The sequence below is a fragment of the Embiotoca jacksoni genome, unplaced genomic scaffold (genome assembly GCF_022577435.1).
Source record: "Embiotoca jacksoni isolate LCO1_2020_lvr unplaced genomic scaffold, fEmbJac1.0.p SCAF_63, whole genome shotgun sequence".
Taxonomy (NCBI): Eukaryota; Metazoa; Chordata; class Actinopteri; family Embiotocidae; genus Embiotoca; species Embiotoca jacksoni.
Window position 1 is genome coordinate 1,199,249 of NW_027185418.1, and position 13,577 is coordinate 1,212,825.

General features: G+C 45.6%; 1 protein-coding gene across 1 annotated transcript in view; it reads left to right on the forward strand.

Annotated features, from left to right (window-relative positions):
• The window catches only part of sema6cb (semaphorin 6Cb), a 33,342-nt gene extending 26,478 nt beyond the window's left edge, over window positions 1-6,864 (forward strand). Inside the window, 2 exon segments of the mRNA XM_069174949.1 lie at window positions 5,397-6,590; window positions 6,592-6,864. Coding sequence (XP_069031050.1) covers window positions 5,397-6,590; window positions 6,592-6,771 — 1,374 coding nt within the window. The 3' untranslated portion in view covers window positions 6,772-6,864.
• Window positions 6,865-13,577: the final 6,713 nt, after the last annotated feature.

Below are 13,577 nucleotides of genomic sequence, written 5' to 3' on the forward strand. Positions count from 1 at the left end.
AATGCGGCGCTCATTACGTCTACTTTTCGACTTGAAAGGATCTGTAACATTACACCGTATCACCTCGGCTCGTGTGCATATATTAAACCGCGTCCAATTGGCTGAGCACTGAAGTGGAATATTATGCAAATTCCTAATAAGGAGTGTACATGACTGAATTCACTCAGTCAACAGCCAGAACCCTGTGTGTGTGTGTGTGTGTGTGTGTGTGTGTGTGTGTGTGTGTGTGTGTGTGTGTGTGTGTGTGTGTGTGTGTGTGTTTGCTAACCACGTATTGTCAGTGCACAGACATCAAGTATTGAAACTACCAAATGACTAAAGCTCGCAGCGACGGCGCCGAGCTGCTCTGTTTTTTCGCCCCGGATTTCATACAATAAAAAAAAAAAAAAAAAAAAAAATGTTTTTAATTTGTTCCAATCTTCAACCTCCGGGTGTCTCTCAAGAGTTAAATTGTTATTTTTGGTGTGGAAGGAAAGGAAATAAATCGCAGCATTAGCGAGGAGGAGGAGGAGGAGGAGGGCGGTGATAATGCTTGTCTATGAAGCCCGGGGCCATCTTGTCTCGTTGGCTTCTCGTTGGGATGAAGTAGCCATTAGCTGAACAATTACGTGCACTTGTGAGCTCGCAGAAGCAGAAACTAATTAGGGGGCTATTTTGGAACGTCTTCACTTGAATCGCGAAAAAAAAAAAAATAAATAAATAAAATAAAATAGAGCACAAGTCGTTCCGCAGGTTACAAAGCGCTGTTTAAACACAGCCCCGAGGAAAGAGCTCTGATAAAGTGGGGGACGGGGGGGGAGGGGAGGGGGGGAATTACGCGTCGAAGACACACAAAAAAAAAAAAAAAAACGTTTGTCCCTCTGAATTATTTCATATCTGACCTTGAAAGCGTTCCTTCCTGTCGATATTTTTTAAAAATTCCAGTTTTGTGTAGAGGTGCTGACGCTTTAATGTCCTGCGAGAGAGGCCGGGGGGGGATGGGGGGCGGGGGGGTTGTTCAGATTACCGGTAATTGGTGTCATGGAATAAGCGGTCGCTGTATTGTTAATGAAGTCGATTGAAGACGGCAGCCGTTTATTTAAACGCACGCGCTTTGAGAGGAGTTGTCAGCTCCCTCTGTAGTTTGGTGGGTTTTTGTTTTTTAGTTGTTGTTGTTGTTGTTGTTGTTTTTTGGGGTTGTTTTTTTTTGCAGATTCGACTTTGATCCCCTTCAGGACGCCCGGGAAGGCGGTTTCGGGCCTCCTTTACTTTGTTTGCCTCACGCGAATACAAAAAAAACCAGCGCCAATTAGTAACCCGCCCGTCGACGTAACCCTACCGTCTATTTTTAACCGACGCCGTCGCGGAGCGCCTCTCTTCCCGCGGCGCCGCGGAGGAGCGCGACGATGGCGTTGTTTCTCACCACCGCATCGCAGCTGCCTTCAAAAAAAAACAACAAAAAAAAAAAACACCCGGCAGAGCGACGGCCTGTCACTCACCCCGTCGAAGTCTGTCTGTCTCTCCTCCTCCTTTAAATCTGCTCCTCGTCCGCTAATTTTTTTAAATTCCCCCCCCCCCCCCCCCCCCTCCCTGACTTTCATCTTCCCTCCTCTCTTCGACCGTGGTTGAATTTCATCCCTTCATCTCACTCCTCCTCCTCTTCCTCCTCTTCTTCTTCTTCTTCTTCTTTTTTGTTTGTTTGTGTTCCTTCCCCTGGCTGTCACCATCCCTCTCTCTCTTTCTCCCTCCCTCCCATGCCTCCACTCACGCAGCCCATCTGTCTATATTTTTTTTTTTTTTTACCTTTTGGCAGACTTTGGAATATCGCTATATTAAGCCGTCGCTGAGCCAAGACCATATTGAGTTGACAGAAATATAACGCCACGACGTCGGAGAGGAACACTCGACTCTGAAGCGACGTAAACACGAGCGTGAAGCAGCTTTGATCGTTTGACCGTTTCCGCCGTTCAAAACGGACCGTCGGTGTTTGTGCGGGTGCAAACAGTGTATTTTCAGTTTCTGTATTCATGGGAGCAAAAAAAAAACGTAGACCGGGGACGCCTGTTACACCTTGAATATCTCTAATCAGGAACAAGCCAGCGTGATTACGCCGAGTTTAAAATATGCTCAAATACATTCGCTTCCTGCTTTCAAAAAAAGAAATTCAGCCACTTTGTGAAACTCCCAGAAATCAATTACAAGGAAAAGTCTTTTTTTTTTTCCTTTGGAGTTGAAAACTTTTAGCGCATACAGTTTTTTTTTTTTTGGAGATCAAATGTCTAGAAATCCAAAACGAACACGATTAGAATCCCTCTTTTTTTTTCTGAGCTAAAAAATAAGAAATATCTTTTAACGCGTGTCGATCGAGCAGTCGAAAGTTGACCGATACATCCCGGGTCATTTGCATATTACAAACCAAAAGCTTACGCGCGTTGAATAATAATCAGTTGCGCAATAATAGTCAGTAGAAACGCATGTAATCTCATTGTGTCAGTCTTTTTTTCATCCCTGCAACGTCGTCGCGACGCACGTGAAGTTATAAAATATCAGCCTGGCGATATTTAGATTTTGTCGAACGGTCGCTGCGACGTAAATGATCGATAATGTCTTTCATTTTTGAGTGCGTGATTGATTCATTTTGGGTTTTTTTTTTTTGTAACGGAGGAATGTCGGTCCTTAAATCCGTCGTTCATGAAACCGCTTGAATACGTTGTTTTTAAGTAGCCGACGCGTTCGAGCAAATGGCTTTTTGGATTTATTGGGGGTGAAAAAAAAAATGCTTAAAAAGTGTTACAGCTGTCCCTGGTTTCCCTCCCCTCTCCCCCTCCCCCTCCCCCTCCCCGCGCAGTCGGCCTGCACCTCCTGTGCGCCACCTAGCTGCCCGCCGGGCTGTTGGTATGATTCACAGCGTATTAATTTCACTGTGACCGGTGGCACCATATGGCCCCGCGTAGCCCGGTGATTGAGTCATCCGGCCGGCTCAATGAAGCTGTTGTGACAGGTCCGTTCGTGGGCGATCTGTTTGTTTACCTCCGCTGAGCTCGCTCTCTCGCTCTCATCTTTCTCTCGCTCTCCCCCCCCCCCCCCCCCCGATTGCCGATCGGCGGCTCGTTTAACGGGACCTAAAAAAAAGAAGAAAAAAAAAAGAAACGTCCAAGATTAAAAGAAGAGGTATTAACAGGCTCACTGCAGCGTCACTTTTGATCGCCTCTCCCACTGGGTTCGCAATTATGATTTATGACTTTTTAATGTGGTCATAAGTCGAGGCAATCATAGGAATAAATGGCAAGAAAAATTGAGGGTTTCTAATTGGAAGCTCTATTCAAAGCATTATTTCCAGAAAAGATCGGAGTATCTCTCGGTTGGAAGAAAAAAAAAAAAAAAAAAAAAAAAAAATGGAAGCAGAGGGCCCCTATAAAAAAAAAACCACAAATGCGGTGATCCGTTTGGCGATGAGATAATAAGCCTCGACACACCCGCTGGAACGTCTTACCTGTAAGATAACGACGGGCGAGAAAGAACTGAACGTGACCTCCGATAATGAAGAAAACTGATGGCCAGAAACTGTGTACATACGGATCCATAATGAGGCTTGATTATAATTTGACCGTATCCTCCGCCATAATAAGTTCCTGTCAAATTAAAGCTTTAATCGTGACAGGAGGCAAATTACTTGTCTGGTCCGCATCGTTGCGGTGCGTTCGGGGAAAATTAGCTTGGATTTCGAGCAGATTTGACAGATTTTTTTTTTTTTTTGCTAGTCTCTGCTCACGTTATCTGTCTGTAACATCCCCTAATATATTCCCTGTAATCGTGCGCGCCCGGTCAAGAAAAAAAAACAAAAAACCTTTCTGGCTCTTTTAACGCACCTTTAATAATGTTCACCCGGGCCTCGCGGAGTTCACGCGGGAGGTTTTGTTTACAGCCTCCGTCCCGCCGAAAAGAAATCCTTTTTGGAGATATCGGCGTCAAAACCTCTGTGATTTTCTCGGGTGGACGTGGAGTCGCGTTTGTGAACCCGCCCGGCCCGGGTAGGACCGAGCGAGGGGCCATATTACGCGCGCATTCACTCCGTGGTTACTTTTTTTAGGATTAACTGGCCCGGCTGGTAGAAGGACTCCTTATGGGTATTTTATTTTATTTATTTTTTTTCAATAATCGTTAACTTACTTTTTTTTTTTTTTTCTGGCAAATTAATGAAATCAGGATATACATTGTAGTTCTCACTGCAGCGTCAAAAACAATTGTACCCTGATGAATGCGATTCGTATGGCCAACGTCATTCGGAGATGAATTCCTACGCGGGAGCAATCTGTAACGAAAGACTCTTCGTCACGTCGAGTCCGGGTCACTTCATTTAAAGCTAATTAATTCGAATGCCGACCTAATTATCCAACCGATCTCCCTCGCACTCGCCCACCAATCATCATCATCATCATCATCCTCATCATCGTCGTGCCCGATATGTCGCAAACTGTCATCGAGCTCGATTTAGACGCCGCCGTTTTCCATTCTCATTCCTCAAACTGAGCTTTCATTCGCTTGTTTTATTTGTATTTTTCTTCTACCCCCGAAACACCTGCATTTCTCCTCTTCCACGGTCCGTCCTCCGGCGTCCCCCCCCCCCCCCTCTCACTGCCCCTCTCTCCGCAGACTAATCAGTTTCACAGAAACCGTCATTAAGGGCGGAGAGAAGGGTCCGACGCCACAGATGGCGGCAGCCTCTCGGAAACGAGCTCCGATTACGAGAGGTGGCGGGTTTCGCTCCTCTTATCACCGCTGCCTTTCACGCCATTAGGCGGACGCAGTACCGGGGTCGCAACACCTAAAGGGCATTTCCATGGTAGATTTACCTCGGCTGGGGTAACCTTGTGTTTTTGCGGTGCGCCTCTTGCACTGAATGTCCCCTTCGGCTTCATTTTTTTTTTTTTGGACGGATTTTGACAACCTCATTTGAGTCAGCGTTGGCAAAGGAGATATTGGATAGACCTGTTATTTTTGGCTCGTTCATCATACCAGGTGCACTCGCCCCTGATCCTCGCGCTGGAAAGCAAAGTCTGTGAAAATGACATCAGGTTCCCGCTGCTGTGTTCCCATCAATATTTAAACCCTCTAACTCATTTCTGAGTTGATTTCTCACTGACTGGGGAGCGCTTGGCCTCTGCCAGTCTCGGGGGGTGTTGGGGGGGAAAGTCCAGGTCCTAGAAAGAAAGGTTGTATTGATCTATTAATGGTGGAGGGAAAGGAAGCCAAGAGCTTAGTTCAAACACTTCTGCCATGCTGTTCCCCACATAGTGAAGCCCCTGTAAACACAACCTGTCTGTCCCAGCTGCTGCTTGACCTATATTAGCTCTTGAAAATGTTTTTTTTTTTTTCTTCTTCTTCTTCTGGCTCAGTCAGATAGGCTCTAACTGAAGTCTCCTTTTCTCAATCTTTTTTTTTTTTCTTTCTGTTTTCAAGGTGTGAGGCGACCTCCAGAGTTGGACAAAACCAATCACAGCGTCCATTACACTCTTCTGATCGCTTGTGTTTTGGTGGCCTTCGTCCTCGGCGCCTTCCTCTCTGGGTTCCTGGTCTCGTGCTACTGTAACCACACGGGACACAAGACCAAGAAGCTGTCGAAAGATCCCGAAGCCCCCATCCCGCACGCCCTGTCGCTCCGCAGCCTGGCCAAGCTCAACGGCCTCCTGGACAGCCAGAGTAAGGACGACAAGCTGGAGGTGTCCTCTCCAAAGATCTACAACTCTTTCTTCGCCAACAGCAAGGAGCATCACGTGCCGAGGAGGAACGGCCATCACGGCATGACAATGGGAGACCTGGTCCACCCGCACCACCTCCACCTCCACCACTCCTCGGAGCTGTCTGGTCTGCCTACGCCAGACTCGACCCCAGAGCTGCCCATTAAGAGCATGAAAGCCTTCAAGAACCAGTGGGAGAAGAACCAGAACTGCAACAATGCCAAGGAACCAAAGTCCCATAACATTGGCTCCCGGCCCAGTTCGGCCCTGCTTCACCAGCAGGTCTTCCCCTACTCCCACGGCCTGTCTAATGGGCAGCCAGTAGTCGGCCACCTCCATCTGGAGGAACGCAAAATCCACAATGTTGAACGTGTGCTCTCCCAACAGCCTTACCCCGGTTACTCCCAGAAGGTGATGGAGGTTACCTCGCTGGATGAGCTCCTGAAGCACATCCACGAGGCGAGCAGCAGCAAGAACTCCCAGCTAATGAGTCCGTCGGGTCTGATGGCCAGCGGAGGTGGCGGCCAGCTGGCCTTCGCCAACCGCATCCAGCCTCACATCCCCGAGACGGAATCGGCACCCTACTACAGCTCGTCCACTTTACCTCGGGACAGCCTCACCCGCCGCATGGATGTTCCTCCGGACATCCCCGCGCACCACCAGTCCACCCTGGAGAGGAGACACTCCTCCCAGAGGCACTCGCTGATCGCTGCAGCCGCCAAAATGCCCAACGGAGGCGGCGGAGCGGGCGGGGGAGGAGGAGGAATGATCCCTCGCCAGCACAGCTTCAGCCAACGAAACGGCGGGCCCCACCAGCCGCCTCCCCTTTTGGCCCGGATGAACTCGACGGGCAGCGCCTGCGAGGTTCACTACCCCCCTCATCCCCAACGGGTACCTGGCACGCCAACACAGCTACAGCGCAGAGCAGCAGGATCTCCCGCACAGGGGCGCCATCGTCCGCCGGGCCTCCTCCCTCAAACCCGACGTCCCGCCCAAGCCCCTGTTCATACCTGCCACGTCCCCCGTCAGCGAACAGGGAAAGTTCAACTACTGAGGAGGTGCGCTCCTGGACTAGAGAGGGGAGTCTCCCTCGGTGTGTCATCTTCAAGGAACTTCCTGTTGAAGAAATGCAGTGGGTTTCGAGGTTGCGGACCTTCTCCAGAAAAAAACACAACCAATTGCGTGGCAGCCAGTGTCACTGTGGACAAAAGCCTCAAACCAAACTTGTTTTCTCCGCTTCTTTTTTGTCCAAACGAATATCTTTGTACCATATTGGTATTGCTCAGCTACTCGCTTATTATAGAACCGCTGACTCGGGTGACGTGACGCCACCTCCTTATACTAGGCTGCCAATGTCCTCAATGTGGATTTACAATGCAACTCAGTTTTTGGACACGTCGGTGTCGGGGGGGGGAGGGGAGGGGGACTTGAGACATCAGTCATCTTGAAGACTTAATAACCGGAGACTCCTGCGATGCTTAGATTCATGCTTTTGCTTAACCTTTTTCTGACGTAGTGTTGGTATCCAGTCCCCGCCCGCCCCACCCCTCGAATGTGTTTATATTATGCATGTGTGTGTATATATATGTGTGTTTATATCCACACCGTATATGTATACATATACATATGCAGTATGTGTAACCTGTGGTGAAAAGTCAGCAGAATTCCCCCCGAAAGTAGTTATGTCTTTGCCTTACTATACTCTTTCATCTTTGGGCATATCAAACGATCCCCCCTCTACTTCCTGAGAAATATCTTAGGGACATCAAAATCACGCACTTCATCAACACGATTTTGTCAGTTGGTTTAAGAACACCGAACCAAATTTGTTTGTGACGACAAGATAAAGGAAATATTTCAACAAAGCAGCTATACTCGCCTTTTTCTTTTCTTTTCTTTTCTTTTCTTTTTTCTTTTTTTTTTTTTTTCTCGTCTCAGCCGATGTCAGGTCAGAAACGACTAATTCGGGTCCATTTGAGTTCCTCGCGAATGTTTCTATAAGATTGGTGCTCCACATACCCGGTGGGTCTAACATCCTCCGAAATGGAAATAAAACAATGTGGTGTTCTCCGGAACATTTTTTTGGACCCCAAAGAGGACGAGACAAACCATGCCGAGCCATTCTGGCGTCATGAGAATGAACATAAAACATAGGACGGACTGCAGTTATTATAATTATTAACTTTGTGGCTATTGGTTGTAAATAAAGGAATAATAACTAGCCAAATTTTAACTGTATGTGTAAATGTGTGCCTTATTTAATAATAGTGTGTGACATGGGGGTAGGGGTTAATGCAAGGGGCTCAGATGGCTACTATGCTACAGTATATTGTAGGTGTCTCATTTTCTATGGTCGTCAGTATGTGTCATACGGTATCTAATGTATAATTGAAGAGTTTCATTCCAGAATGAGATATTTGTCAGTTAAAAAAAAAAAAAAAAAAAAAAAATGGTCTGATTATCTAATAACTGCAAGTATGATTGTAACACTCACTAATGAAGCATATGTTATGTTACATTTTGAGTATACGGAGTTCTTTTCTCTTTTTTGGGGGTTATTTTGAGTAATATTAAACCGCATAAATATATATATATTTTTAAAGATCGATACAGTATTTTGGAATGAAACCCTTCATTTCTGTGTTTTTGTTTTTTTGTTTTTTTTCCTTTCTTTTCATCCCAAAAGTGTGAGCCTGCAGATTTTTATTTTTTTTTGTTGTTTCAGAGTAGCGCTGGGCGAAGCGAGTACACAGTTTGAGACTGCAGACATTTCAGGTTCGACTGTCTCTGTATTATGTCACTTTCTACTGGGTGTCACTTTTCCCTGTCGGTGCCATTGATATTTTTTTCTTGTAGCGTTATCATCGTTTTGATTTTGTTTTTTTGTTTTTTTGTTTGAAAGGAGCAGTTTCACAGTTCCTCTTAAGTTATCAGACCGGTGGCCGTTGTAGAAGTCGCATTTCACCGAGGCATATAGCAAATACGAGCCATTTTCGTTCAAATTATGAATATCAGGATTAATTTTTTTTTTTTTTTTTTTTTTTTCAGTGCTACTCCAGAAACAATTGTGTTACACAATACTGTTTCTGTTTTAAATAAACATGGGAAAAAAAAATAGATGCATGAAATTGGGCTTCTACAATGGTTACTGTGGTAGATTTTTTTTTTTGACCTCCCCCGGGCGTCAACTTCAAAACACGGAGAAGAAACGTGGACGCGTGCAATGAACTCCGATCCGACAGGCTTTGATTGTCTCCTGGATCGATGCTTCGGGAAGCGATCGTGAAACCGGTTCGCCGGTGGCCGTGCTGCCGAACATCTCCCCGAGGATTTCCCTCAGGAGGTGGCGAACGCCGGTCAGAAACATCGCCCCTTCAAAATCTCCCCGCTGTTGCACTTTTTTTTCCAGAAGAGTCACTGTGGCCGCGGTTGACCGGTAGCGTGATCAATTCTGTGAAAACAGCCGTACACAATATTTACTGCGCCCGAAAGTGGTGTTTATTGATTTAAATTTCCCAGAGCTCATTTGACCACCGTGTAAAGTTGACCATTTCAACTCCAGTAAGTGAAGGGGAAAAAATGGCCGGCCACGTTTGTTGCGAAGGGCGGGGGGGGGGAAGTTGATCTGGATATTAACGGGCAGCAGAGCATTAAATAGCCTCCCGGACAACAAACACAAAACATCCACCTTGATTTAATGTTGAGGCGGTAACGTTGAATAAGAGGAATTGTGGCAGCTACAGAGTTCGAGTGGAAGTGTTTCCTTTTGCTTTTGCTTTGCTTTTTCTTTTTTTTTTAATCTGCCGGTCACAGATTGTACGGGAGAGGGGACGGTCTCGCCTCTTAAAAGCTCTTATCAGTATTTGATTTGGTGTAAATACATTCTATGGGGGCGGGGTCTCACTGATTCAGTATTATGTTGGTTTTTTTTGTTTCTCTTGTTTGATTTCCAGGCTACGCCTCTTGACTTACTATGAATTTGGTCTCACAGAATACCATTGTATGTCTCTTATACTAGGAATAAAAATGAAAATATGATGCAAGTGTCTCGCTGGTGAATGCGTGTCGAAATAATCCACGATGGGGTGAACACAAACACAGTGATTGTTTTAATTGAAGTTGCAGTTTAATGAGATAGTCCCATACTACCTTTTTTTTTTATTTTTTTTATGTAGATCGTTAAAACTATTGTCAGTTGTCGATTTAACCTCGAGAGCGGGTGAAGGTGGATTAAAACAGTTCTGAGACTGCAGCCGCGACGTGCACGGAGCAGCGGGAAGCAATAACCCGCGCGAGTGACTGTTCCAAGTTTCGTCACTCGATCAACATCAGCAGCTGAGTTACACACGTTTTTTTTTGTAGTTCCTGTTCGTGTTGCGTTGTATCGCATTTCCTCCACGAAGGACTGCAGGACATCTTCAGTATTCGGCCAAAACGCGAGCGATTTATGTTTTTTCGGTGTTGTTGTTTTTTTGTTTTTTTTTAGGATTTTTTTCAAAGGGATCTTTGCACTGCAGCGTTTTAGGGAAATACCGCTGCTTCCTTGTCTCACCGGGGGCTTGCATAAAAAGATTGAGTATCTATTTAATTTGTGTATTTCGTAACGATGAAGTCTTAAGAAGTGATCACATCGCGACCGCACTCTCCAGTAAGTGCCAATAAACTCATTGTTGTAATACGCAGGGGGGCATCGACGAGCCCGTTGCAGCTTGGGCACAGCAGCAGGAGGGAAGACGCACTTCAAACGCGCTCGGATAAACCGCAAAAAGGTGAGTTTTGTACTTTATGAAATTGTTTCTCGTCTGAAAGCTTTGAGTGAGATCAGCAAACTGCATTTTGGCGAGTTCCTGTGACAAAAGATCGGGACGAAAAACCACCACGGGAGACTGCCAGAGTAAATATCCAGGACTGGCTCCCATGCAGTGTGCGAGTCAATCCCGTTCTTACTCCAATGAAGAGGGCAAACTATCGACTGTATATAAATAACGGACGTAGACTCCCGTGACGTCGCCCGTAGATTTCCAGAAGAGATGATGGCCCGCCTCGACTCCCTGTAATTGTTTTTCGAAAGTCCGAACCGTCCAAAAACTGTTTTCACGCTTCAAAATAACCGAAACATAGTTCAATTTGATCCGGGCCGAAACCGCCTCTTTTGTTTGACTGAATTTTAAGTCCTCTAAGGTACCAAAGAAAAATCCAAAACTTCAACATATAAGAAAGTTCAGTGTAGGGTTTGGAACTTGTCTGTCTTAACTAGTCTTATCAGGAAAGTTACAAGGAAATAATTAGGCAATCCCATTAATTAACCCTTTGCTGGATTGTTGTATTTCTAGGACTATACTGCAGAGGTGTTTCTTTTTTATTTTGTCCACCCTCCTTTTACAACCCGCAGCGCCTTGTGTGGGACAGACTCACAATCCAGTATTTACCTTACGCGTTATGTTCCTCCAGCACTGCTCAGTTCATGGTTATAATAATGCCCTTGGGATCATTAGGTTTGGAACATTTGGCAGCATAAATAGTTCGTATTAATGAACAGATCAGAATTTCTTCAAATTACTGTAACTGTGTGCTTTAAAATCGCTTTTTCATGATACCGTATAACGAATGCATGAGAACGAGCGTTTAAATACCTCATTTGGTTAACTGATTTTGTGCATCGTGAAGTGCTGCTTCAGTCTCACCCTTTTTTTTTTTTTTTTTCAAATCACTTAGTAAATGTGTTAATGCACAGAAGGAGCTCGCTCAATTTACGCTGGGAGGATCGTGTAGTTTTACTTCGATACGTGCTGCGTTCTTTGAGGTTCTGCTCTCGTTCCTCCGGCAGCGTGTCGTCCAAAACAGGGAACTCGATAATAAATAACCTCGCGGGTCTTCACCGTTTTTGAACAAAACACGGGGCTCCGCGTTAAAACCGCGCGGACCCAAAACCAGCCCGGTCGTTAGCGGGTCCATTTTTCCCAACGTGTCGCGCGACGCCGGGGGAGCGAATGGCGTCGCTCTCACCAAGTCTGAACAAACAGAGCTCTGGAGTGTTTACAGGAGTGAATCTGAATCTAACGGCTGACTCACATCGACTAACAGCGTCCCCGCCGCCTATTACGCAAGATAATAAACAATCATGGTGTGGTAAGCACCCCTGTGGTGAGTAAACAGCCGGGAGGTTCAGGGTCGTGTCGAGAGACATTTCTGCTCAGTTTATCATGTCGATGAAAAGCACTGCGCATGTGACATTTTATTTAATATTTTTTTTTTGGTTCATTATAAGCATGAAAACACTTTAAACAGGCACTTACTTCCAAATTCTGTTTAACCCATACAGTGTATAAAAAAAAACCAAAAAACGTATGACTTGGTAACATAATACTTGTGTTTTGCTGTCATTGGGATGAACAAACCCGAATTTGAATATACTCATTTCAAGGAAACATTGAAAGAAAACATTTTTATTTTATTTATTTATTTTTAATCATGCTTGCGTTTTGTTTGCAGCTGAACTCTGCACAGTTTCCTGCACTGCGACGGCTGCAGGGTTTTGTGCAGGATGATTACAAATGTAAAGGACTTCCTGCAGCAACAAAGGAGCCATTACGGCAGCTTTAGTGCCTTTTCAAGGAAGCCTGCGAGCCCAACTTTACAGTAATGTCCCTCAGTTTGATGTGCCGCCCTTCTATGTAAATGCATTACAGCCGAGGTCTTCTTGGATAAACCGATTTTGGCATTCAAGCAAAAGGATGTCTCCCTCATAACATATACAGTGAAAGGACTCTTGATGGGTGGTGAGGTTGACCTTTTAGCCGAAGCAGTTCTCCTAATGAGGTGGTATCGATTAGTTTATGCAATTATCCCTCCCCCGCAGTCTATTAGATAATCATGTCTGTGTTTGTGAGTTCTCCCCCGGCTGCGCGTCACGGTGAGAAGAGGTGACTGAGCGATGTAGGTGTTTGTGGCAGTTGGATATTGAACCCGGGCCGGATAATGGACGGCGATTAGCCTCGGCATAATTATTAGATTCCAGCAAAATGCCCGTCGATGGCCCGCAGTCGCGGAGAGGTCGGGCTTTTTCCTCGAGATTCTTAACACGCTTTCCACTCGGATGGCTGCCGATGATGAATGGGAGCTGATGAAAATGAGCCTCCGCCGAAGCCCCTAATTTGACCCTTGTCAATAACCACGATGACGACACAAAAAAATGTAGTTTCACTACATAATTACCAGCTGGAAATGTGCGTTGAGGCGCGATGATGCTTTTTCGAGCTGCCGTACGGTTAGAGGGAGGGGGGAGGGGGACGGGGGGGGCAGGGGGGGGTCATTCCCACTTTTTTTTTTTTTTTTTTTTTTTTTTTTTTTTTTTTTTTTTCAAAAACGTGAAGTATAATCTTATAATCAAACCGAGTTATACAGCATGATGGGCGGACAAAAAGTTTCGAAACTGCTCCTGCACATGAAGCGTCACAGGAGAACTCGGTGTTGACAGTCTGACCCTTGGGGGGGGGGGGGGGGGGGGGGAATGTGAAAAGGTCGGGCTGACGCACTTTTTCCGGTTGCAACGACGCTCCATCCCTCCCGAGATGCCAACGCCGCTCGAAAAAACAACAGGAGCCGTCACTGGATGTTTTGATTCGACTCGTATATATACGGCGTTTTGATGAGCCCTCACTGAAACTACTACGACTGCATAAATACCCAACAGGATTTTTTTTTTTTTTTTTTTTTTTTTTTTTTTGCAGTGTAGCGATGGACTCTTGATGAAAAGGAAAAACATTTGTGTATTTGTCTTCAATAATTTTTTTACGGGAACTAAGTTTGTTTGGCCATCGGGACGAGTTGTCATCTTTCATTTCGTTCAGATTGTTTCTT